At 41.7% G+C, this 24,552-nt stretch overlaps 1 protein-coding gene across 3 annotated transcripts in view; it reads right to left on the bottom strand.

Moving 5' to 3' along the window:
• Positions 1 to 24,552, bottom strand: part of HEATR5B (HEAT repeat containing 5B) — a 2,176,461-nt gene that overhangs the window by 886,906 nt on the left and 1,265,003 nt on the right. For all 3 annotated transcript variants that reach the window (XM_044058540.1, XM_044058533.1, XM_044058548.1), the window contains exon 20: positions 7,706 to 7,895. In XM_044058540.1, coding sequence (XP_043914475.1) covers positions 7,706 to 7,895 — 190 coding nt within the window. The remainder of the gene's footprint in view (positions 1 to 7,705; positions 7,896 to 24,552) is intronic.

Raw genomic sequence — 24,552 nt, 5'->3', positions numbered from 1 at the left:
GCTGTTTTCCATGATAAAAATTTTAGATCGGCTGTATTGGCTGGCTCAAAAGGTGGTAGGGTCAGTTTTTCCAAAACAAAACTGATTTCCCAAGTTGGTGTTGGTGCTCTCCGGGGTGGTCTTATGTTTTTAGCCCCTCTGAGGTTCTGCTTTAGCAAGGGATGAGAGAATAAAGGAAGATCTGTGTTGTAATGTGCTGAAATGGCAGAGGCGTGGATCTTAATTGATGAGAAGGATAGGCCTCTGTCCAGCATCTCAGTTAAGTATTGTAAAATGTGAGGAATGTTTGGAACAAGAGGGTCAAGGCTTTGAAGCCTGGTTCCAGGCGCAGAATCTCTTCCATTTTTCTAAGTAAGCTTTCCTGGTGCTAGGCCTCCTGGCCTCCAAAATGACATCCATAACAGCTTTAGAGAGAGGTGTTGCCTGTTTGACTAATGTATCTGCCATGCAGCCAGGTTTAGGGTTTTGAGCTGGCCGTGCAGGATCTGATTGTTTTGCTGAGTCAGAAGATGTGGAATTTGAGGCAAAATCCATGGGGAGCCTTGAGCCAAGTTCCTTAAGATAGGGTACCAGTGCTGGCGTGGCCAGTCTGGAGCAATCAGGATCATCTGTGGTTTTTCTTGTCTGGCTTTTAGGAGTACCTTTGAAATTAGAGGCAGTGGCGGGAAGGCATAAACTTTTAGGTTTTTCCAGCTGAACAAAAGAGCATCCACTTTCCATGCTTGTTTGTGATAAGTCCTTGTGCAGAATTTTTGTAGTTGGCAATTTAGTGGGGAGGCAAAAAGATCTATGTCTGGGCATCCCCATTTTTGCATTACCATGCTGAAGATTTGTGGATTCAATTTCCATTTGTGAGGGTCCATGATATATCTGCTTAGATCGTCTGCCAGGGTATTTTTCTTTCCTGGCAGGAATTGTGCTTGCAGGTGAACTTGATACGTTAGAGCTGTGTTCCACAAGGTCATGACTTGCCTGCATAGGGGATAAGAATGAGTGCCCCCTTGCTTGTTTATGTACCACATTACTGTGGTGTTGTCTGTCTTTAGTAATAATTGTCCTGTATGCAGAAGGCCCTTGAAAGCTGTTAGGGCATTTTGAACAGCCAACATCTCTTTTTGATTGATGTGAATATGCATCTGGTCTGTGGTCCACTTGCCCTGAATGCATTTTCCTGCCATGTGTGCTCCCCAGGCGTAATCCGAGGGATCTGTTGTTAGAGTTCGCCTGGCTGTGGGTTGGGTAAAAGGCTGACCCTTGTTTAGGTGACATGCCTGTGCCCACCATCGAAACTCCTGTTTGTAGGCAGGGAATCATTGGTATTACTGCTTCTAAACTGAGAGTGTTGAGTCCAAACACTTTTTAGGTACCATTGTAATTTCCTCATATGCAATCTGGCATATGGTATTAGTAGTATGCAGGATGACATGAATCCTAAGGCCTGCAGAATTTTTCTTGCAAGGAGATGAGACTTTTTTGCCAGTAATTGAAAATATTGAGTTAGTTGAACTTGTTCGTCTGGCGTGAGGTAAGCCTTCTGGGCCGTTGTATTTAAGCTGGCACCCAGGAATATAATCTGTTGTGAGGGCACTAGTTTTGACTTCTTTTTGTTTACTGTGTACCCTAGAGAAATTGGCAACCTTTTTACAAACGCCAGATGGTGTAGAAGAATGTCCTTTGTCTCTGCTTGAATGAGGCAGTCGTACAGGTATGGATATATTTTAATTCCTTTTTGTCTGCAAAATGCAATTACTGGTGCCAGGCACTTTGTGAAGACCCTGGGCGCAGTAGATAAGCCAAAGGGCAGTGCAGAAAATTGGTAGTGCATTGTACCAGCTTTGAATCTGAGGTATCTTCTGCAATTTTGTCTTATAGGGACATGCAGGTATGCCTCTGAGGTCCAGAGTAACAAGCCAAGCCTTCTTGTCCAGCATGGGTAGAAGCTGCTGTAATGTCAACATTTTGTCAGTTAAGTATTCAGAATTGAAAGGTCTAGTATGGGCCTCCAGGCCTTGTCCTTTCTGGGGACCAGGAAGAGTCTTGAGTAAAATCCTTGTCCTTGTTCCTGTTGTGGTACTTTTTGAATAGCTCTCATGTCCATGAGGGCTGAATTTTGTTTTTGTGCCTCTGCCCATTGATTTTGTGGCAGGTCTGGCATTCCTTTTATCCTTGGTAAAGTATGAAAGTGGAACCTGTAACCTTGAGACACAATATTCAGAACCCATTTGTCTTGGGTGATTGTTTGCCAGTTTTGAGAAAAAAGTGCTAGTTTTCCCCCAAAGGGGGCTTCCAAAAGGGACGTGCTTGGTGTACGAAGGGGAAAGTCATTGTGACTGTTTCCTGTAAGGTTGAGAATTGTCCTCACCTCCTTTTGGGGTTGAGGTGCCCCACTGTCATTGTCTGTTTGAGCCTTGGGGTTGAGATCTGCCTCTTGGGGGGTCTGTATCTGCCTCTCTCTCTGGCCTGTCTGACACTGGAAAGGACCAATTCTTTGTTGGCCAATTTCTGCTAAACCGAGGTGGCTGTACCTGTAAGAAATCCTTGACTGTTTGCATAGATTTAGCTTTATCCTCCATTTTCTTTAACACCTCTTCTGCCTTAACACCAAACAAGGTATCATGCTGTAAAGGAGCATCCAATAATTTTGCCTTAACATGATCAGGTAAACTCTGTTCTTTTAACCAAGCATGTCTTCGAATCACAGAACCTGTAACTACGGCTCTACAAGAGGCCTCTAAAGAATCAAAACCACATTGCAGAGTATGTTTTCCCACCTGTTCAACTGCATGCAATAAATCCTGCATTTCTTTACAATCAGGAGCTTCTGAGCTTGCAAGCATTTTCTGTTTTAACTGAGCCATTAAATATTGTTGGTACTTAAGCATGTGAAACTGGCAATTTAAAGCTCTTACTGCTAAAGTTGCGAAGTGTATACTTTCTTCCCCCATCTATCCAAAGCTCTGGGATCTCTGTCAGAGGGTACTGGATTTTTTGCAATGGAAGCATTAACCCTTTTTGGACCCTGGGAAATAGTTTCTGGATCAGCAGAAGGGTTTTTGTAAAGAAACTTGTGAGAGTCAGGGACACTATAATACCTATCTGGCTTGGTAGGAGCAGGGGGCAAAGAATCAGGAGATAAGCTGGATTCAGAGAACACATCATCCACAATATCTAGCACAGGCGGAATAGCCAGGGGCCTGTGCTGAGGCAATAAAAGGAAATCCCTGAGCCTTTTCTTGGATTCTGAGTAATCCTGACTTTCCCAATGGAAATGCTCCCTCATGGTATGTAAAGTTTCCCCAAAAGAATAATCCTCAGGAGGAGAGGCTGAAGGGATAGATTCTTCAGCATCAGAGTCCTCAATGGGGGGGGGGGTAGAGAGTATCCCTGGTCTGAAGAGGAATTAGAGGAAATGGAAACCTGATCAGAGGAGTCATAGTCTGTATCCTGCCTAGGCCATTTTTCAGGAGGGGGATGGGAACCCCTGATTAGAGTAATGAGGTCTTCGGCTATTTTAAGCATCTGTTTCTTAGGCATGGAGGACTGTCCAGGAGAATGCTGTACTTGTTTCTTTGTCTTTAATGGTACTTTTGTCTTGGCTGTTGTTTTAATGGTAAGTTGTGAAGGTCTAAAAACACCCTCAGAAGCCGATGCCTGCTCAGTGGCTCCGGACCCATCTGAGGGATTAGTTTCCATAGGCCCAATACCTTGAGTTTCCAGAGGCCTAGTTGTCTCAACATGGGAGTCGGAAGCGGCCTGTGGCTCTGAGGTAGCGGGTGTCAGGGGCTGCAAAAGCGCCTCACTGAGAACCGGTGACTGGCCTAGAAGAGGTTTTGTCGGTTTTGGACCTCGCATGCCTGTCTTTATTCTTGTCTTTGCGTTTTTTCGGTACTGAGGTCGTCGGTTGATCCGACGGCATAGTATAATTGAACCTTCGGCCAAAGTAGTGCAAAGCAAAATCAAAACGTATTTTTATAGCGTGTTTGTTAAATCTAGCACAAAACCGACAACTAGTGACGTCGTGATCAGGGCCTAGGCATGGAATACGGTAAGAGTGGAAGTCCTTATGAGGTATTTGCTTCCCACAAGAAATACAATTATTAACTTTTTCTGACATCGGTTTGAGGCAAGAAAAAAGTTTCCCCAATGGAGTACTTAGCTTTATTGAAGACTTCGGACCTGAAATTCGATTTCGAAAATCTCAGGAGTCGGCCGACCGGCACTTGCGAACTGCTTCTGCTTCGGTCACCGTGCGGCAAGAAAGACTGAAGAAAATGGCGTCGGATGCATCTTCTATACCCCTGGTGCACTGATGTCAGGGAAGAAGCAACAGCAACCGACGCCGGACCAAGACTTTGGAACTCTGGCCGACTGAGGGACCGCCTGACGGCAGGATAACCCAAGTGTAATGACTGCAGCAGTGTAACACGATGAACATCAATGACAGATCCAGTGACTGCTGCCCTGCAAGAAGCTTCTAGGGCATCAAAACCAGTGCAAGGTGTGTTTAGTTACTTGACTTGCAGAATGCATTAACTCTTATAACTCTTTAGATTCTGCACAAGCAGGAAAGGAAGACATTTTTTTGTTTGAGGAGTTGCAGGGTATTTTGCTGAAATTTTAGCATATGGAACTGACAATTTAGTGCCCTGATATCAAGAGTAGCTGAGGTGTATACTTTTTACCCCATCTGTTTAGTGCTCAGGAATCCCTATCTGAGGGGGTGGGATTCTTAGCAGAGGTTGCTTTAATCCCTTTAGGCCCTTGAGAAATTGCCTCATGGTCAGCAGTAGGATTTTTAAAAAGAAATATGTATGAATCAGGGACTCTATAGTACCTGTCTGGTTTTCTGGGTGCAGGAGGGAGGGTGTCAGGATTCAAGCTGGATTCCAGGAAAACATCCTCCACAACATCCAGGACTGGGGGGATGGCCAAGGGTCTGTGATGTGGAAGATCTAAGAATTCCCTGAGTCTCTTTTTAGACTGAGGATAGTCTTGACTCACACATTGGAAAAGCTCCCTTAAGGTATGAAGGGGTTCCCCAAAGGAAAAATCCTCTGGGGAGAGGCTGAAGGGATGGAATCCTCTGCATCAGAATCCTCATAGGTAGAGAGGGGTTGCATGTCTTCATATTCAGATTTATCAGAGTCATCTGACTCTTGTTCAGGCAAAACTACAGGGGGACAGATCTCTTTTCCTTTTGGAGGGGGTAGCTTGGCTTAGCCGATCAGCATGATAAGGTCTTCCGCCATTTTTAGCATCTGAGACTGAGGCAAGGAAGTAGGTGCCTGAAATTGGGTTGTCAGTTTCTTGGGTGTGGTTCGTACACTGGGCCTACGAAACTCAGTCATTTTCGAAAGAATGGTAGCCACGAAAGAAGACGTTGGTTTGTGTAGAGAATCGGTAGTTCGAAGGACTTCCTCGGAAGCCGGTCACTGCCCTGCGGCTCTGGACCCATCCAAGGTAAAGACGACTGCAGGATCCTTAGTCGAAGAAGAGTTCTGTGGAATACCAGATTCCGAAAGGGTCTCTGTAGTGGCCTGCAAATCCACAGAAGTGGGCATCAGGAGCTGTGAAAGCACCTCACTGAGGACCAGAGAACTGACAACTAGCTTAACGGAAGCATCATCAGCAGGTTTAGACTACTGCAGGATTCTTAGTCGAAGAAGAGTTCTGCGGCATACCGGACTCCGAAAGGCTCTCTGTAGTGGCCTGCAAATCCACAGAAGTGGGCATCAGGAGCTGTGAAAGCACCTCACTGAGGAACAGAGAACTGACAACTAGCTTAACAGAAGCATCATCAGTAGATTTGGACCTGTGCGGTCTGCCTCTGTCTTTATCTTTACATTTTTTCAGAAGATCTGCTGTCAGATGGCTTACCAAAGCCATATTGGAATTCGAGGACTGTAAACAAAAATATCTAGCTACAATAAGGCCCAACGACAGATAGTTCCGGCGTTGAACAAAGCACAGATGCGACAACAGGGAACGTCGTGGTCTGGGCCTAAACAAGTGAAGCAGTAAGAATGAAAGTCTCAGTGTGGTATTTGCTTTCCACAGGCGAGACAATTATTAACTTTTTCTGACTTCGGTTAGTGCAAGAAAAAAGGATCCCCAATGGGGTACTTAGCTTTAGAAGACTTCAACTTGAATTCAGTAGATGAAACTCGGGTAGCTGCTGACCGGCACTCGTGCGAACTGCTTTTGCTTCGGGCTCCAGGGCAAGAAAGATTGATGTAATGGCATCAGCTGCCTTACTTTACACTACTGACGACCTGACGTCAGTCCTGAAGCAACAGCAACCAACGCAGAAATACTAAGCCTCTGGTATTTGGGCCGGCCGATGGCTACCCTGGCAGGGATAACCCAAATGTGATGACTGCAACAGTGAAACATGAAGAACATCAGACTTTCAAAGTGCTTTTTACTGCTGCTTCTTTTTAGAATGGCTAAACTGCAGTTTTTTTTTTTTTTGTGAAGCCTGAATTGTACTAGTTTGAATCATATCTCATCCCCCTTCACACCTAACTTCCCTAGCTGTCAAAGTGCTAAGGGTAATTTGAGCTGTTACCTGCTGTGATTGACAGCTTACAGCAAAAGACTTGACTCATGTATGGTTTCCTTGTTCCAGCCTTTAATTTCTGTTAGGGTAGGGGAAGGACTAGGGAGCTGTGACATCACAGCATGGCTGGGCTTTTAGCACGGTCATGATGATGTCAGTTTGGGGAGGGAACTGGCCAGAAAAATACCTGTATTCAGTGGCCTTGATGACTTCAGTGAAGTGGAGACTTTTTCAGGGTGAGATAAAAGTTTTTTTGAAAGTAAAACCACCACAGTATAGTAAGGTACTGCTCTAATGGAGAGAAACAGTCAATTTAAAACATTTTAAATGCTGTGTTGTTATTTATTAATTGCAGGGACAATAAATAAGAAGAAAAAGGACAGTGAACTTGAGCATTTAATAAGAGAATCACGTTGTTGTCCTTTAAGCCATGCAAATATTACAAGAAACCATTTCAAAAGCAGTATTCATTGTAAACACTGCTGATGTGGATCAACTTTCCCACAAAAGTAAGGCTGAGTTTATTTTAAATTCTCCTGATAAATATATCATGTCTCTTTTTCATAACAAGAGAAATGTAGGAATTGGTTCCAAAATCATACATTTTTATAAAAATGGGAACTTCTTGTGATCAAATATAAACAAAGACTTAGAATAATCTAAATGGATACACAGTGGAAAGAAAAAGAAAATCTATTTTTTTTATTATTATCACATTTCAAAGGACTGCGGTGGTGGTGCTGCGGTAGCGCTGTCGCTTCACAGTCAGACGTTGCCCATTCGATTCTCAGTTAGAGCGTCTTCTGTGTGGCGACATGCGTGAATGGGCGTTCCTTCGCTGAAGGTTGTACATTAGGCCCGGCAAGCCAGTACGTAAAAATCTACTGCCAATCATTAGCGGACCGGAGTTCCGCTGTAGCGACCCCTAACTGGGAAAGCCGAAAGACACAAACAAACATTATTATCACATTTCAAAAAAGATAATTAAAATAATGGTAGATGATACATCAAATGTGTTTTATAGCCACAAATTTCAAAAGTAGTTAATAAACACACGTGTAAAGTGATATGCAAAAATTACAAACAACATACAAAACAACCAGGAATGAAAAAGTAAGCTTCTGTTTAAAATATAAAGGGAATTACCTTGCATTTCAGGTCCCACAGTAGTTATTAAAGCTCCAAGACATCTGCCCAAACACTGATGTACTTCTGTGTGAGATGGGGGAACTGTCAGCAGTAGGGTCAACACTAATGACAGAGTTGGTTCTACATAACCACGATACATTGGTCCACTGGAATCTACTATAAGTGCCAGAGAGTGCAGAGCCCAGGTCTAAGAAAAAAAATCAAACAAGGAAATAACATAAAAGTGACAAACATTAGACCTTTCATTGTAAACAATTAAATAAGAAACATAACTAATGCAAAATGCTACTGATTAAATAGAATGACAAAGACAGCAGTAGAATATGTTATAAAAATTGTGAAAGAAAGTCAGAAACAATGTCCTAAACAAAAATGTTATACTACTCTCACCTCACACATAATGCAGTATTTTGTCTCTTCTGCTTCCTTTATAGCGCAGCTCTAAAGCTGACTTTGCCCCATCCGACCTTCTTGTTCTCCATATGATGTAGAAATGACATAGTCAACTTAGGGTGCTAATGTCAAAGGTTATGTTTACAAATGCTCCTGGGAATTTCCCATTACTCCATAACTGGTTGATGGTATGCAATTTTCTTAGCCATGGTAACAAATTAAAATTACAGCTGCTATTTACAAAAATCGCTTAATGTAGGGCTTCTGTAATTTGCTTCTCTGTCTGTGTACTGCAGGACAAGAATGCACCCAACCACATTTTTCAGCAGCTCCGGTTCCATGGTAACAGTGTATGTTATAAATTATGGAAGATACTAATTGACAAACAACTGAAATGTAAATTTACAATCTATTTTATCCTCTCTAAAAGGGAACACGGCAATCATCAAACACACTTAAAATTAGCAAAGGTTGGGGGTGTGACGGGGAAGAAAGAGGTAATCGAAAACACATTTTTGGAACTGTAAAGAATTGGCAAACTTAAAAAATTCCCTGCAGACTACTCTATCAGAAATACTGGGTGACCAAATTGGTAAAACTTAGGAAATTATTTTTTGAGCACGTAGTAAGACCTTGATGAGTCTAATTATGGTGACTACCAAAAAACAACAATTACTAGAAAATGGAAATCAAAGTCTAAACCAACTGCTCTAGAAGTAGTGAATATAGTAACAGAAATAAAACAACTGGAAACGGGAACTTTAGAAAAGGGCAGGAGCAAATTACACAGAAAAACAGGAATTATGGGAACAATAGCTGCAGAATAATGTTATGAAGGAGGAATAAGGTTTAAAAGAAGGCATGATTTAAATGACCCATGTAATGCTGGACTGGCAGTGAATGGATGATTATAACTGATGTATAACATTTGCAACTAAAAATATGTCAATATGGTTTGTTTTCATTTCTATAAATGTAAAATTGCCTATATAAGTGATAATTTAATGAAGATGGTTCTTGTTTAAAAAATTACAATACAATAATCAAAAAATGTAATAAAACAGCGACAACAGAAATATCATTAATTTTATGAAAACAACAAAAAAAATTTTGTAGGGGGGGGGCAATCCCCCCTGTACTCTCCACTCTCCCACACTTCTAAATACACTAAGCCTAAGATCCCTCAGTCTTAGGGGTTAGGGCAGTACTTCCTTACCCCCAACATTCAGTAACCTTGAACTTACTATACCCAACACAAATACAAAATAAAACTCAACTTTACAAAGTCAACAACATACCACAGAAAGTGCTGACAAAAAAAAATACCAGGTTCTTATTTTAAAACAACATGTGTCACAGAAGTGCCTCATCTTTAGAAAATGAATTGTCAGTCATAAGAGATAGAATTGCATCCCATGCAGGACTGATTCCTGATTTACACAACTGCTTGATGAGTTATCCACTCCATTGTGACCCTTGCAAGATATAAAGCAGGTACACAAATTAATTAGTAAAAGTTTTGCCTATGTACATTGTTCTCCTGTAACATAATATGTACACAGCTGTGACAGCCTCTCTGTTTATAATTGTTACTGACCTGCCTAGTTTTATTTAACAAATCACCTTTACTACCACATTTAAATACTAATTATTATATATGAAAATATGCCTAGTATAAGAAAATACCCAAATAAATCTATTAACAAATACAGTGTTTGTTATGCAACAACATCTCAGCTGGACAGCAAAATTTACAAAAATCACACAATTTTGATTTAAATGCATTTAATCAAAAATTCATCTTTTTCAATGGTACATACAGTTACTACACAACACTTATACCAACCAACAATACATCTTTGCTGGACAGCAAAATTTATAAAATCACACAAGTTTGATTTAAATGTATTTAATCAACAATTCATCGTTTTTCAGTGGTGCATACAGTTACTACATAACACTTACACCAACAATACAAGCATCATACCTAATACTTTACATTTCACCGTCAGCCTGTTAATCAGTTTCAGTTTTATTATGATGCATTATCAGCAAGGGTATGACCCTGTTAATAACATAATTACCCTTACCCAGTTAACAGACTAGCAAACACCTGAACCGTTGCCCTTATTAAACTATGTGCTAGGCCTCTTGCTCATCCATCCAGTCACCCCTCACTTCAATAAAGTTGCAGTTATTCTGACTATCCAATTATTTCCACATTTATTGATATCTTTAGCATATTACCTGTCAACAATGTTGTTTAGCGAGGGTAAAGAAAAAGTACAGTTTTGTACCTACCATAAATGTAGATGTTCGAAGATCCACATTGCTGCAGTCCTTACACTTGGGTAGTCCGCTGTCCTCGGTCGGCCCGAATATCAAAGTATAAGGCTGACGTCGGTCAAGGCGCATTTGACTGACATCAGGACGTCAGGGTACAAATGCGCATGACCGACGTCATATCCTCAGTCTTTTCTTGCCCCAGATGTCAGAAGACCCTAAAAATAAAGGTCAAAACCAAAAGACAGCAAACAACCAACCAACCACCCTTGCACTAATTATATGTACAATATATACAATATACACAATATGTACAACCCAACCCACACAACCACCTCTAACTACAGAGGGAAGGAGGGAGGTAATTGGACTGCAGCAATGTGGATCTTCGAACATCTACATTTATGGTAGGTACAAAACTGTACTATGTTCTTCATCTCACATTGCTGCAGTCCTTACACTTGGGTAGAATCCCAAAGCAGAGGTAAGGGAGGATGGCTAAACTACAAAGAAGCAGGAGTTGCCAAAATGCCCTGCAAAACAGCAGTGGCAAAACCAGCCCTGGATTTAGAGTAAAGTGGCAGGTGATAATGCCTAGAGAAAGTATGCACTGAACTCCAAGTAGCTGCCTCCAAAATATCCTTGGTTGCCACTCCCCTCAAAAAAGCTGTCGAAGTGGCAGTAGCCCTAGTGGAATGAGGCCTAATCCCAGCTGGAATCTCCTTGCCATGATGGGAATAACAGAAAGCAATGCAAAACCCAATCCACTTAGAAATAGTTTGTTTTGACACATGCTTGCCCTGAGAACTCAAAGCAAAAGAAACAAACAATTGCTGAGACTGCCTGAACCCTTTAGTTCTGTCCAAATAATAACGCAACTGCCTGTGTACATCTAAAGTGTGCAAAATCTTTTCCCCTTTATTTTGGGGATTTGCATAAAAAGTAGGCAAATGAATAGTTTGGTTCAAAGCCACACTAGAAACCACCTTAGGCATAAAGGAAGGATTAATACGTAATGATACCCTATCCTTATGGAAAATCAAAAAAGGCTCAACCGCCATAAGGGCCTGCAATTCAGAAACCCTTCTTGCAGAGGTAATGGCCAACAAAAAAGCAGTCTTCCATGACAAATATTTCAACTCAGAAGTAGCTGCAGGCTCAAAAGGTTGTAGAGTGAGTTTCTCCAACACAAAATTGAGATCCCAAGCAGGAGTAGGAGCTCTTCGTGGGGGTCTTATATTCTTTGCCCCTCTAAGAAATTGCTTGAACAAAGGATGAGAAAACAATGGTGTGTCGCAATCATAGTGAGCCGAAATTGCTGCAGCATGAACTTTAATAGAAGAGAAAGACAAACCTTTGTCTAGTAACTCAGTAAGATATTGAAGAGCCACACACAAATTAGGCTCAGAAACATCAAAATCTTTTGCTGCACTCCAAAATAAAAATCTCTTCCATTTGTCTGCGTACACTTTCCTTGTACTAGGCCTTCTAGCTTCCAAAATAACATTCAAAACTTGCTGAGGAAGTGGAGGCCCACTATGGTTCAAAACAGAATATGCCAGGCTGTTAGGTGCAGAGAGTGAAGCTTGACATTGAGCAAATGGCTGTCCTCCTGTGACAACAGGTGTGGAATCGAGGGCAAAGGCCATGGAGGCTTCCGTACCAGACTTCTCAGTAATGGGTACCAGTGCTGTCGAGGCCAATCTGGAGCTATTAAAATCATCCTTGGCTTGTCCTGTCTGACCTTTAGAAGTACCTTTGGGAGGAGAGGCAGAGGTGGAAAGGCATACACATGAAGATTGCTCCAATTGAAAGAAAGAGCATCCACTCTCCAAGCCGTGGGATGAAACCTTTTTGTGCAAAACTTTGGCAGCTGATGGTTTAGTGGAGAAGCGAACAGATCTATGTCTGGAGTTCCCCATGACACTGTCAATTTCTGAAATACATGAGGATCCAATTTCCACTCGTGGGGATCCATAATTCGTCTGCTCAACACATCTGCTAAGGAGTTCTGTGCTCCTGGCAGAAACCTTGCCGAAGATTGAGCTGTAAACTGAGAGCAGTCTCCCACAAAATCATTGCTTGCCTGCATAGAGGATAAGAATGCGTTCCCCCTTGCTTGTTGATGTATCACATGACAGTTGTGTTGTCTGTTAGAATCAACACCTGCCCTGGAAGAAGTAATTCCTTGAAAGCTATTAATGCAAACTGGACTGCTAACATCTCCTTCATGTTGATATGTAGATGTTGTAGTCTGGCAGGCCACTTGTCTTGTATCCACTTTCCATTCAGATGAGCTCCCAAGCTTTGTCTGAGGCATCTGTCGTTAAAATCTGACTCGCCTCTGGCCGGGTCACAGAGAGTCCCTTGTTTAGGTGACATTCCTGAGCCCACCACAAAAATTCCTTTTGAATGCAAGGTATTATTTGAATGACAGTGTCCAGATCCTGGCAGTGCTGTGTCCATACATTTTGAGATACCATTGTAGCTTCCTCATATGCAGTTTGGCATTGGGAAGCACCAGAATACAAGATGCCATGAACCCTAAGGCTTGAAGGACTGTCCTTGCAGTCAGCCCGGACTGATGAGATAGTTGATGGAAGTAAAGGGAAAGACTCTTTTGTTTGTCCGGGGTTAAAAGGCCATCTGGGATGCTGTATTCAGTCTCACACCCAGAAAGCACATGTCCTGAGAGGGTACTAGACTGGACTTTATTTCGTTCACAGAATACCCCAGGCATCTTAGCACTGCTATCACATATTCCAAATGATGAAGAAGCTCTTCCTTCCTTGAGCCAGAATCAGGCAGTCGTCCAAATAAGGATAGATCTGTATTCCTTTTAGCCTGAAGAAAGCTATCACTGGAGCCAGAACTTTCGTGAACACTCTGGCTGCAGTAGATAAGCCAAAGGGCAATGCAGAGAACTGATAGTGAGAAGTCCCAGCTCGAAAACGCAGATACTTCCTGCAACTTAGTCTGATAGGAACATGAAGGTAAGCCTCCTTGAGATCCAAAGTTACCATCCAATGATCTTTGCCCAGCAGAAGTAAAAGCTGCTGCAACGTCAACATTTTGAACTTGGGAATGTCCAGATAAGTGTTGAGGATAGATAAATCCAAAATTGGTCTCCACGTGTTCCCCTTCTTTGGTACTAGGAACAGGCGAGAATAAAATCCTAGGCCCACTTCTGGCATAGGGACCGGCTGTATGGCCCCTATTTGGAGCAACAGAGAAACTTGCTTGTGCGCCTCTATTCTTTGTTGAGGAGGAACGTCTGGCATGCCTTTGAAAGGAGGCAAGGTATGGAAATAAAACCTGTAGCCGTGGTGTATGATATCCAATACCCATCTGTCTTGGGTAATTAAACTCCAATTTTCTTTGAAAAGTGCCAACCTTCCTCCCAAAGGTGCTGCCAGACGAGAAGGCTCTGGCAGCTGAAAAGGTAGGTCATTGGGTCTGTTTACGAAAGGACTGACCCCTGCTCTCACCCGAAGACTGTGCAGGAGAACTCCCTGTTCTAGGCCTGAAAGAGCCATGAGCTCTGCCCCTACCACGTCTAGATCTACCCCTAGACTGGGAATCATAAGAAGGATACGTCCAACCCCTTAGTAGGCCAATTTCTACTAAACTTTGGAGGCTGGACCTGCAAAAAATCTTTAACAGTCTGCATAGACTTAGCCTTGTCTTCCATTTTCTTTAAAACTGCCTCAACAGGAGAACCAAACAACACGTCAGATTGCAAAGGAGCATCTAAAATCCTTGTTTTAACATGGTCAGACAAATTCTGATCCCTCAGCCAGGCGTGCCTGCGAAGAACTGACCCAGTGGCAGCCACCCTAGACGAGGCCTGTACAGCATCAAAACCACATTGCAAAGAATGCTTACCCACCTGTTCAGAAACATGTACTAAATCTTGCAACTCTTTACAATCAATACCTTCTGCCAGAGCATCAACCTTAGACTTCAATTGTGAAAGGAGATAGTTTTGGTATTTCAACATGTGAAACTGGCAATTCAAAGCCCTCATAGCAAGAGTGGAAGAAGTATAAACTTTCTTTCCCCATCTATCCAAAGCCCTGGCCTCTTTGTCTGCAGGAACCGGATTTTTTACCACAGAAGCCTTAACACCTTTAGGCCCCTGGCTAACAGTTTCTGGGTCTGCCCTAGGACTCTTAAAAAGAAACTTATGAGCTTCAGGCACCCTGTAATACCTATCCGGTTTAACAGGAGCAGGAGGCAAAGAATCAGGATTAAGAGAAGCCTCTGTAAAAACATCTTCCACTACATCCAAAACAGGAGGTATAGCCAAAGGCCTATGCTGGGGTAAAAACAAAAATTCCCTAAGCCTTTTCCTGGAATCAGAGAAGTCCTGACCTTCCCACTTAAAATGCTCCCTCATGGAGTGAAGAGTTTCTGAAAAAGAAAAATCCTCAGGAGGAGAAGCAGAAGGAGTAGAATCATCCACATCAGAATCAGAATAAGGAGAGTACTCCTGCAAGTCTTCAGCCGAAGACTCTGAAACATCTGAAGCCTGCTCAAAACTCCCTAACTCAGGCTCCACCCTAGGTCTCTTATCAGGAGGGGGCATAGAACCCTAATCAAAGAAATCAAATCTTCTGCCATTTTAAGCATATGCTTCTTGGGCACAGTTCCTGAAGAGCTAGGGGTAACACCAACTGAAGCTAAACCTGGCCTGCCCCTGGGAGAAGCCTTTGAAACAGAAGGAGAGGGCCTAGCCACCCTAGGAAGGGAGGGGAGGATAGTAACCTGAGAAGCCCCCTCAGCCTGACCTGCCTCCTGAGAGGCCACATCTTGCAATAATAAAGTCTCACCCTGGGAACACAAAGAAACCTCCGGTGGAGCCACCGGCTCCACCGACACCTCTAAAGAACCGGCGTCCGGTACAGACGGTTCTTCTAGCCTAGGTTTAACTGCTTTGTCCTTGCGCTTCTTAGAAGAAGCGGGCGTCGGAGCATCCGACGGCATTTTATAATTGCACCGCTTCCCAAAGACTAACCTGGCACAATCCAACCTTCTCTTTATAGTGCGTTATTGAATCTAGCACAAGAGCGACAGCCAACAACGTCGTGCTCAGGCCCTAAGCAAGGAATACACAAAGTATGATAATCTCTATGCGGTATCTGTTTCCCACAAGAAATGCAATTATTGACTTTTTCTGACATCCGGTAAATCACTGAGGCAAGAAAAACTAAAATATTCCCAACGGGTACTTAGCCAACTTTGAACTCGGTCTGAAACTTCAAATCGAAAAATCTCAGAACGCCAACCGGCACTTGCAATGCTGCTTCTGCATCGGACCATGCGGCAAAAAAGACTGAGGATATGACGTCGGTCATGCGCATTTGTACCCTGACGTCCTGATGTCAGTCAAATGCGCCTTGACCGACGTCAGCCTTATACTTTGATATTCGGGCCGACCGAGGACAGCGGACTACCCAAGTGTAAGGACTGCAGCAATGTGAGATGAAGAACATCTGATTTTAAAATAGCATTTATTTTTTCTTCCTTCTTATTTCACACTACTGGCACATTTGTAAGCTATGTTTAAGCACTGGTGTCTACTTTCACAAAAGCTCTCTGTTTTCCTACTCCCCATTTGCCAACTGCTCCATACAACCTGCTAATTTATTAGCTGAATGTCTCAAGTCATGCAGGAGGAAAAAACTTTTAGAGCTAACACAATACCCTAAAACTGTTTTTCAGAAGTTTTATGTTATTCAGCAGCTACTACTTCAAATGAGCCTGAAAACATGTGGTCAGCCTGAGTTTTCTCTTCTACCACCACAGAAGTTTCATTACACTATGTGTTTCCAAAAGTTTTAACTCCACACACCCTATCACCATAACAGTAGATGTTCAGCTATATCAGTGTTGCAATAGCATTTAGCTACATGGGATGTATTCTGCTAGTGACTGGATTTCAAGCCAGTATATGAAAGCTTTTGGTTGCTTTTAGCAAACAATGTTCATATGTCACAGGAAGCTCAAGGGAGTGCTGGTAGAAATTCAGATGTAAGGGCACCAATATTTTGGCTTTCTTGCCTCTGTAAAAAAGGAGGATGAGATAAACAAGCAACAAAACAGGGTAAAGGGTACTTACTGTATGTGTTAGGAGAAAAGTGTGATGCGGAAAAGGATATCCCGCCTTGGTCAATACTATACCAGGAAAGAAAGAAAAAAACAAAAAAACAAGATAAGGGGGTGGGGAGAGGGTTGCAGTACTGCAGCTGTGATCTAGTCAAACAGCTACTGTTATGTTAAGTTTACTTACAATACAGTACTATACTATGTTCACCGTTAGATCATTATAGCAGTAGCATATACCTATATGTGATGATTACCAAAGCCTACACAGCCAGACAAGAGGACTGTCAAAAGTTCAGGAACTCATGAAGAACTGATCTAGAAAATTCTGTTCTGGTTCTGGAAAAAGTGTCAATTTTGTAATGTTTGGTGAAAGTGTGCACTGATGACCAAGTAGCTGCCTCTATGCTAGACCTGGAGTCCACCCCTTTCCAAAACGTCTTAGATGCTGCCATAGCTCTGGCAAAGTCAGAGTTTTAACTTTTTGAGGAAGATACTTACCACGGTGGAAACAACAAAAACAACAGGAACAGGACAGACATTTATAAACTGTTTTGTCATTGTTTTTTTTTTCTTTCCATTTAAAGATGTAAAATGCTGGTGTGAAGTTCTACAGTCTTTTGTTCTATCAATGTAGTATTTGAGCTGTCTGTAGACATTCAGACTATGTATGACTTTCGCTCTCTCTCTCCCACATTTTTAGGTAAAACAAAAACGGAAGATGAATGCACTCATGTAAAGTAAATTCTGAATTTGGCATAAAGGATAAATTAGCTCTTAAAGTTACCCTGTCTCTAAGAAATAAGAAAATGTTTTGTTTCACCATTAAAGCCTACAACTCAAATACCCACCAATGTCAGAGCATTAAGCAAAATAAATGAAAAGCTGGTCTGAAGCTGTGAGGAAGACTTTAGTAATTTCCCTTGACTATTTTCATGAGAATGGAGAGTTCAATGTTATCTTGGCCAAAATTGAGTTAACAAGATGATTTTTGGACAGTCCTTTTTGATGCTTAAAAACTTTGGTATTCAAAGAAGTCATATAGGAACATTCTTGTCCATGGGACAGAAAAGACATCAGTCTTCAATGCCCTTCTGCAAGATGTCCTGGAGAAAATTTCTTCAATTATTTCTTGTGAATGGAAGCAAAGAGATCTATTTGGAGAATTCCTGATAGGTATATTACTCTTGGAAGACCTTGGGGTGCAACTTCCATTCATGGGGGTATGCCCTGGGTCTGTTCAGCTTGTCTGCCACAGTGTTCTGCTCTGACATAACGTAAATAGCCTGAAGGGATAAACTATGCTGAGTTGCAAGTTCCCAAGGTATCATGGCTGGTCTGCCAAAATTGTAGGACCTGGCTGACATTTGTTTGTTTATATACCACAACAATGAAGAGTTGTCTGTGATTATCTGAAAGGGTCCAGGAGTCCATATATGGTTTAAGATCTTTATTGCATTTATCAGTGCCACCATTTCTTTGAAATCTGTGTGTTATTTTTCTTGAAATAATGGCCTCAAAGTTCTTGTGCTTTAATTCCCCAGGCAAAGTCTGAAGCATTAGTGGTTACAGACTGTGCTGGGGCTGGAGGGGAAATTAGAACTCCTGGATTTAGTCTGATGCGTCAACCAAAGTAGTTCTTTCCAAATGAAGCAGAGCACTAGGATTTGAGAAGATAGTGAGAGTGCCAATGAAGACCCCATTATGATTTGATAAACCACTGCATTATTCTCATGTGTAATCAGGCTTGAGGAAGCATCAGGACAGTGGAAGCTGTGTATCCCAACATTCTGAGATAATCTCTTCTTACAGTCACTGTTTCTTGAAAAAAAAAAGCAGAAACTGGCTGTGAGTAAAAAGGTCCCACAGAAAAAAAACAATCAGTAAAAAACAAAGGAAAAATATAGCAAGGCTAGATTTGACCTTTTTACTCATTGTTTTAGTATGCTGGTTGGTATACTTTGCAGACACCCTAATGGTTATGAATATCAGCTGGCTATGACAACCCTGTGTTTCTAAAGGTTAGCCAAACAAACCACTTACGCTGTGCTGATGATGCCATAAGAAGGCTGAAACATGCAAGTCCACAGCTAGTGGGGTTTGGCTTTATTGGCCTGAATCTGTCCATAAATAGAAGTAAAAAGATAAAAGTTGTGGACATTCAGAATCACCATATAGCTGAAACATGTGATGTCCTTAAAGGGTCATTTGCATATATCCCATGTTGTCTCTAATACAAGAGGTTTAAGGAACCACAGAATGGAAAGTCTAGCCTTGCTAGATTTAATCTTCAGATCTACTCATAACTTAATAGACTAAACAAATTCTTCTCAAACACATACATACAAAAAACTCAAGCTTTAGATGGACTGTAGAAGACAATCAACCTCCTGAAGCACCACAAGATCGTTCTTGTCCAGCCTACTTTACTAGATGTCACTATAGAAAAGATAAATACTGTTCCAGTAGGTCTAAGCATAAACATGCTTACAAAAAACTACAATAGGATATTCAATGCACAGGTAAAAAGATAAATTTTATGGGGCTGCCTCATTCAGACATTTTATGGAGCTGATGTAAGAAACTTAACAAAAGTGATCATGAGGTTATTTTAAGTGAAGACAATTTTAATTAGACATATTCAGTGTCCTTTCTCTTTCAGTGTAATTCTTTACAATGCCGCAAGTTAAAGTTTGAATTTTGTAAGAAATAAAGTAATGTTACAGCAAAACTAAACTTTTAAAGCCACTATTAACATTAATGTCAATTTATTTTAAAGATATGCAACTTCATATCTAGGATACATTACTTTAAAAAAAGATAAAAGAATCAAGCAATGAAAGTTTTGAAAGTTCTTTGATTTCTGCCAGCTCACTGCATGAGGCTCTCCTTTCAGATAAACATACATCCCAAATACCAAATTGGTGCATTTCGAAATTATTCTCTACTTTATTCTGTATTTTAGCTTTACACTTCAATTTAGCAAACTTTTGGCTTACTGGCAAGTCTTTTAAGCACTCTCTCATTTGATCAAAGCACTTCCAACAGTTCTTTACCATTGAGATTGCCAGGCTTAAATTCTGAGCTTTCAAATCTTTCAGATCTGTCTATATCAACCAAGTTAAGTCTGTATTAGAACCATTTCAAACTTCCTTTGCCTCTTGCATTTTACTCACAACGAATAGCATGGGCTGAACAGCAGTATATTCTTCCTGATCACTTTTCAGTTTATGCAGCTGTTGAGTTTCATACTGCAATTTCCTCCTAGCAGTCTGTTATATTTCATTGTGCCGGATTTCACTAAAACATACAAAACTGACATTTTCTTTTACTCCTGGAAGAGGTTTCCTCAAGCCCCTCCTTAAAACTGTACATTATCCTAACTATTAGAACCTAAAGTCTGACACTTAAAACAAAACTATTTTTTCTTGTACAGCAAATGTTTTTGAAAATATTTCATCCAATCTACTTCTGCTGTAGAGATCGGTTTTCTACCAAACACTTCTGTGTCCAACTCACCAGATTTGGCCTTTACACACTCAGCATTTGAACACTGCAGTTATTTCATCAGTTGCAGTTTACTCATCACATTTCACATCACTCTGTCTTACTGCCTCACTTTCTTCACATACACTCTTTTGAGGCATGCATCTTCACTACAATACCAACTTGATAAAGATGACCAGAGTGATTCAATACCTTAGTTTATCAGAAAGGTTGCCCACTTCTTGTTTAAGTCTACATTGTAAGTTTTTCTGTGGTTCATCGGCAATTAACAGATTTTAAGATCCACCTAAAAAGTTGAACAGCCCCTTTGGGTTTTGCTAGTTCATTTTTTTGTTCTCAACAATTATCAATTATTTTGCACACTCTTGCTCAGCACATATTTACTCACTGGTTATACCATCACACTAGCTACTTCATTTTTCAATCCTGTACTCTGAGATAATGCTTTACTTCCTTGTACGTATCCAGGTTTGTTGCATTTTTTTCATAGTTGCAAACTTTGCTCTAAACTGATTCATACTGCAATTAAATTTTGTAAGGTTTGCCTTTGTGTCATTTTGCAATGTCTTAGTTTCTTCCTGCAGGGCTTCAATTGCTTTTTCCATATCAGATGATCTTATAACACATTCTAGTGTAGAAAATACACTGTCCTGACAAATAGCAATTTTCATCTGCACATTTCACTTCTCATTATCTGTAAGTTGCTTTAACCGACTTTCATTTTTCACACTTACCCAGACAAGACCAGCCTTTTCAGAGCATTTAACTTTAATTTATGTTACTTACTTTTGTTAATCAGGATAATCTGACTGGGCAAAAAAAGAAGTTATGTACTCACCATAACGTTCCATGTGAGTTGTTTATCTTGCCTTTATTCTCACTGATGGGTTCGTAAACGGCCGTTAGCAAAGCTCAAGGTTTGCCAGTAGCTCGAGACCAAGCCCCTTATCCCATGATGCACTGCTGGAATTACCTCAGATCTTGTTTGCTGCGTGTATATATAACCCTGTAAGGGGTGCACTTCCCAGGAAGGAAGAAGTAGTATTGAACAACCAGGATGATAACTAGCGTCTAGGTCAACTGTCAGCCAGGAGGGGGATGGAGGGAGGGACGTGAGAATAAAGGCGAGATAAACAACTCACATGTAGGGTTGCCACCTTTTAAGCGGGCCAAAGTGAGACATGGGGGTGTAGCCAATATGACACTGGCCACACCCTCTATGACGTCACCACAGGAGCAGTGAAGGAGATGCGCTTATGGGTACGACTGATGGCTGCTGGAGTGGCTAGCTAGCTGACTAGCTGGTTGGTGGGAGTAGCAGCTAGCTGGATGGATGAATGACTGGATGGATGGATGGCTGAATGAATAGAATGCCTGGCTGGATGGATGGCTGGCTGCATGAATGGATGGATGGCTGCATGAATGGATGGCTGGCTGGTTGGATGAATGGATGGCTGGCTGGTTGGATGAATGGATGGCTGGCTGGTTGGATGAATGGATGGCTGGCTGGCTGGATGAATGGATGGCTGGCTGGCTGGATGAATGGATGGCTGACTGGCTGGATGAATGGATGGCTGACTGGCTGGATGAATGGATGGCTGACTGGCTGGATGAATGGATGGATGGCTGGCTCATTAGAAAAAAAAAAAAAATATATATATATATATATATATATATATATATTTATTCTTTATAAAACTGAAAACACAAGTAATAAATGACACTCTTTCACACTATCAGTCTTTCTTTAGGTCTACAAGAAAGAGGAGTAAGTTCTTACTATAACATCCTATGGTCACATTTCATATAGTAGCATTACTTAAAACACACTGATTAAAACACGATCCTTACTTAGTGATTAACCACTGTGTTTCATTTTTAAGATAGGTTTGATGCCGACAGCAGAACTGAGGCTAAGACATCTATCTGCTCAGAATAATGTAATCCATTAATATTCTCTTGCTTCAGTAGTTATATAATACAATCTCCACCTCCTGCATTCACGTCAATTATGTCATGTGCTCTAAATTTAAAATAATCTGCATTGACTTCCCTTATAACATATTCAGCAATGACATAATATGAAGAGAAAGAAAAAATAACTTCTTTTTGTATTATACTGTTACTTTTAATTTCTCTTAGTATAATACAAAAAAAAAAAAAACAAATCTCGTTTTTTTAGCAGCTGTAGAAGCGCTTAAAACAATGCACTCCTACAGCCGTGATCTTTGCAGGCCTCTTCCTGCCCCAATCCCTGCCCCTTTCATGAATTGCAGCCAATTGCTGCACAAATTAAAGCACCCGGACCTAAGAGGCAGCAGCTTTGCATGCAGGTCTGGGTTGGTGACATAACTGAATTGCCGTGGAAAACCGGGAAGTAATTGCGGCTTTTCCACGGCAATTCAGTGCGATTGAAAAGCTGGACTTTTCAAGTCCCACTACTTTGCACAGCGGGCAACAGGATGAAGCAGCTCAACCCGTGTGTCCCGCTGACAAAGGGACGGGTGGCAACCTTACTCACATGGAATGTTACGGTGAGTACATAACTTCTTTATGTGAAGTTGTTAAATCTCGCCGTTTATTCTCACTGATGGGTAGCATCCCTATCACCCGCAATCCTGGGTGGCTCACGGGAGTACATTTTTCTGGACCATAGAACCACAAGAAGACCTGTCCTTGGAAGCCTTATCCACTTTGTAATAAATGATAAAAGTATGAAGCTTAGACCAAGTGGCTGCTGCACAAATGTTATCAAGGGGCAATTTGGCTTGAAAAGCAGAAGACGTAGAAATGGCTCTGGCTGAATGAGCCTTTACTTTGTGTGGCAAAGGTATGTTAGCAGTTGCATGAACAAATGAGATACAATCCGATAACCATTTTGAAAGGGTTGTTTTAGCCACTGGTCTACCTTTTCTGGCCCACGAAAAGGATACAAAAAGTTGATCTGATTTCCTAATATCCTTAGTTCTAGCAAGATAAAATCTGAGCTGTCTGTGCATGTCAGGTTTGTGCAGCATGTATTCTAATTTGTTGGAATGGTTGGGGAAAAAAGACTGGCAACTCAATGACCTGATAGATATTAGACTCAGAACAAACTTTAGGCAAAAAGGAGGGGTTTGTTCTGAGAGATACTCTATCAGCATGGAAAATCATATAAGGAGGTCTGATAGATAATGCTTGAAGTTTTGACACTCTGCGGGCAGAAGTAATGGCCACTACAAAAATAGTTTTCCGGGACAAAAATTTGAGATCACAAGATGATGCTGGTTTGAAGGGGGGGGGGATTATTTGAGATAGCATAAAATTCTAAAATTCAAATTCCAAGGAGAATAAGGTGTTTTGATATGAGGCCTCATGTGAAAAACACCTTTGAGAAAAACCTTAGATAACTTATGGGCCATAATATTTAATCCATTCAATCCAAGGTGGAAATTAGATATGGTGGCTAGCTGCTGCTCCTTCCTTAAAAATCACTGTCAAAAACTCTAAAATGGATGACAAAGGAGCTCGGAAAGGGTACATTTTTTGTATGTTGGCCCAAATGGAGAACCTTTTCCACTTACTGCGATACAGTTTTCTGGTGGATGGCTTATGAGAAGACAATAGAATTTGTCTTGTGTCACCTGAGAGTGAATGAAGCCTGGCTATTTGGGGAAGTGGATCATCCAAGCAGTCAGCTTTAGAGACTGCAGTGAAGGATGGAGGTCACCTGACGGGTGTGTCAGGATGTCTGGAACTGGGTCCAGGATCCATGGATCCTCCAGCAGATGATGGTGAAGAAAAGGGAACCAAATCTGTCGAGGCCAATGGGGGGCTATAAGGATAACAGTCCTTCCCAGCAACTTTGCTTTCTGTAAAAACCTGGGTATCAATGGAATTGGATGGATAGGAGACCCGGAGGCCAATCATGTACGAGTGCGTCTCTCGGGGGTTATCCCGGTGGTGGTATTAGGGCAAAGTAGCTTCTGCATTTGGTATTGTTGTGACTGGCAAAGAGGTTGCAGCAAGGCTGGCCCTATTTATGGAAAATCATGTCCGCAATGTGTTGGTTAAGAGACCACTCGTGTGGCAACAAGATTGCTCTGCTCAGCTTGTCCGCTATCATGTTGGATTTTCCCAGGATGTGCGTTGCTAACAGAAAACGCTGGGATGACACAGCCCATTGCCATACTCTGAGGGCTTCTCGACAAAGGGGGTAAGACTTGGTTCTGCCCTGTTTTTCAAGTACCAGACCACTGACATGTTGTCTGTCTGAACTGCAATTGTCCCTAGAGGAAGAGAGTCCTGAAAGTACTGCAACACCAGAAGTACTTATCTCAACTCCAGAACATTGATATGCAGATGTGACTCTTGATCCGTCCATGTGCCTTGGGTAGTCTTTCCCTGAAAATGCCCCCCCACACCCTATCAGGGAGGCATCCATGGTCACAGTGGCTACTGGGGGGGGCACAAAGGGTCATCCTATTGTGACATGAAGAGACGTCAACCACCACCGAAGGTCCCTCTTGCAAGAGTTTGTGATGAGAATCATATGGTTCATTGGCAATTTCTGGTAA

Source organism: Protopterus annectens, chromosome 1.part2 (genome assembly GCF_019279795.1).
Source record: "Protopterus annectens isolate FY-2018-M chromosome 1.part2, PAN1.0, whole genome shotgun sequence".
NCBI lineage: Eukaryota > Metazoa > Chordata > Ceratodontiformes > Protopteridae > Protopterus > Protopterus annectens.
Note: the sequence above shows the minus strand (reverse complement) of the source record. Positions and strands in the feature narration are given on the sequence as shown.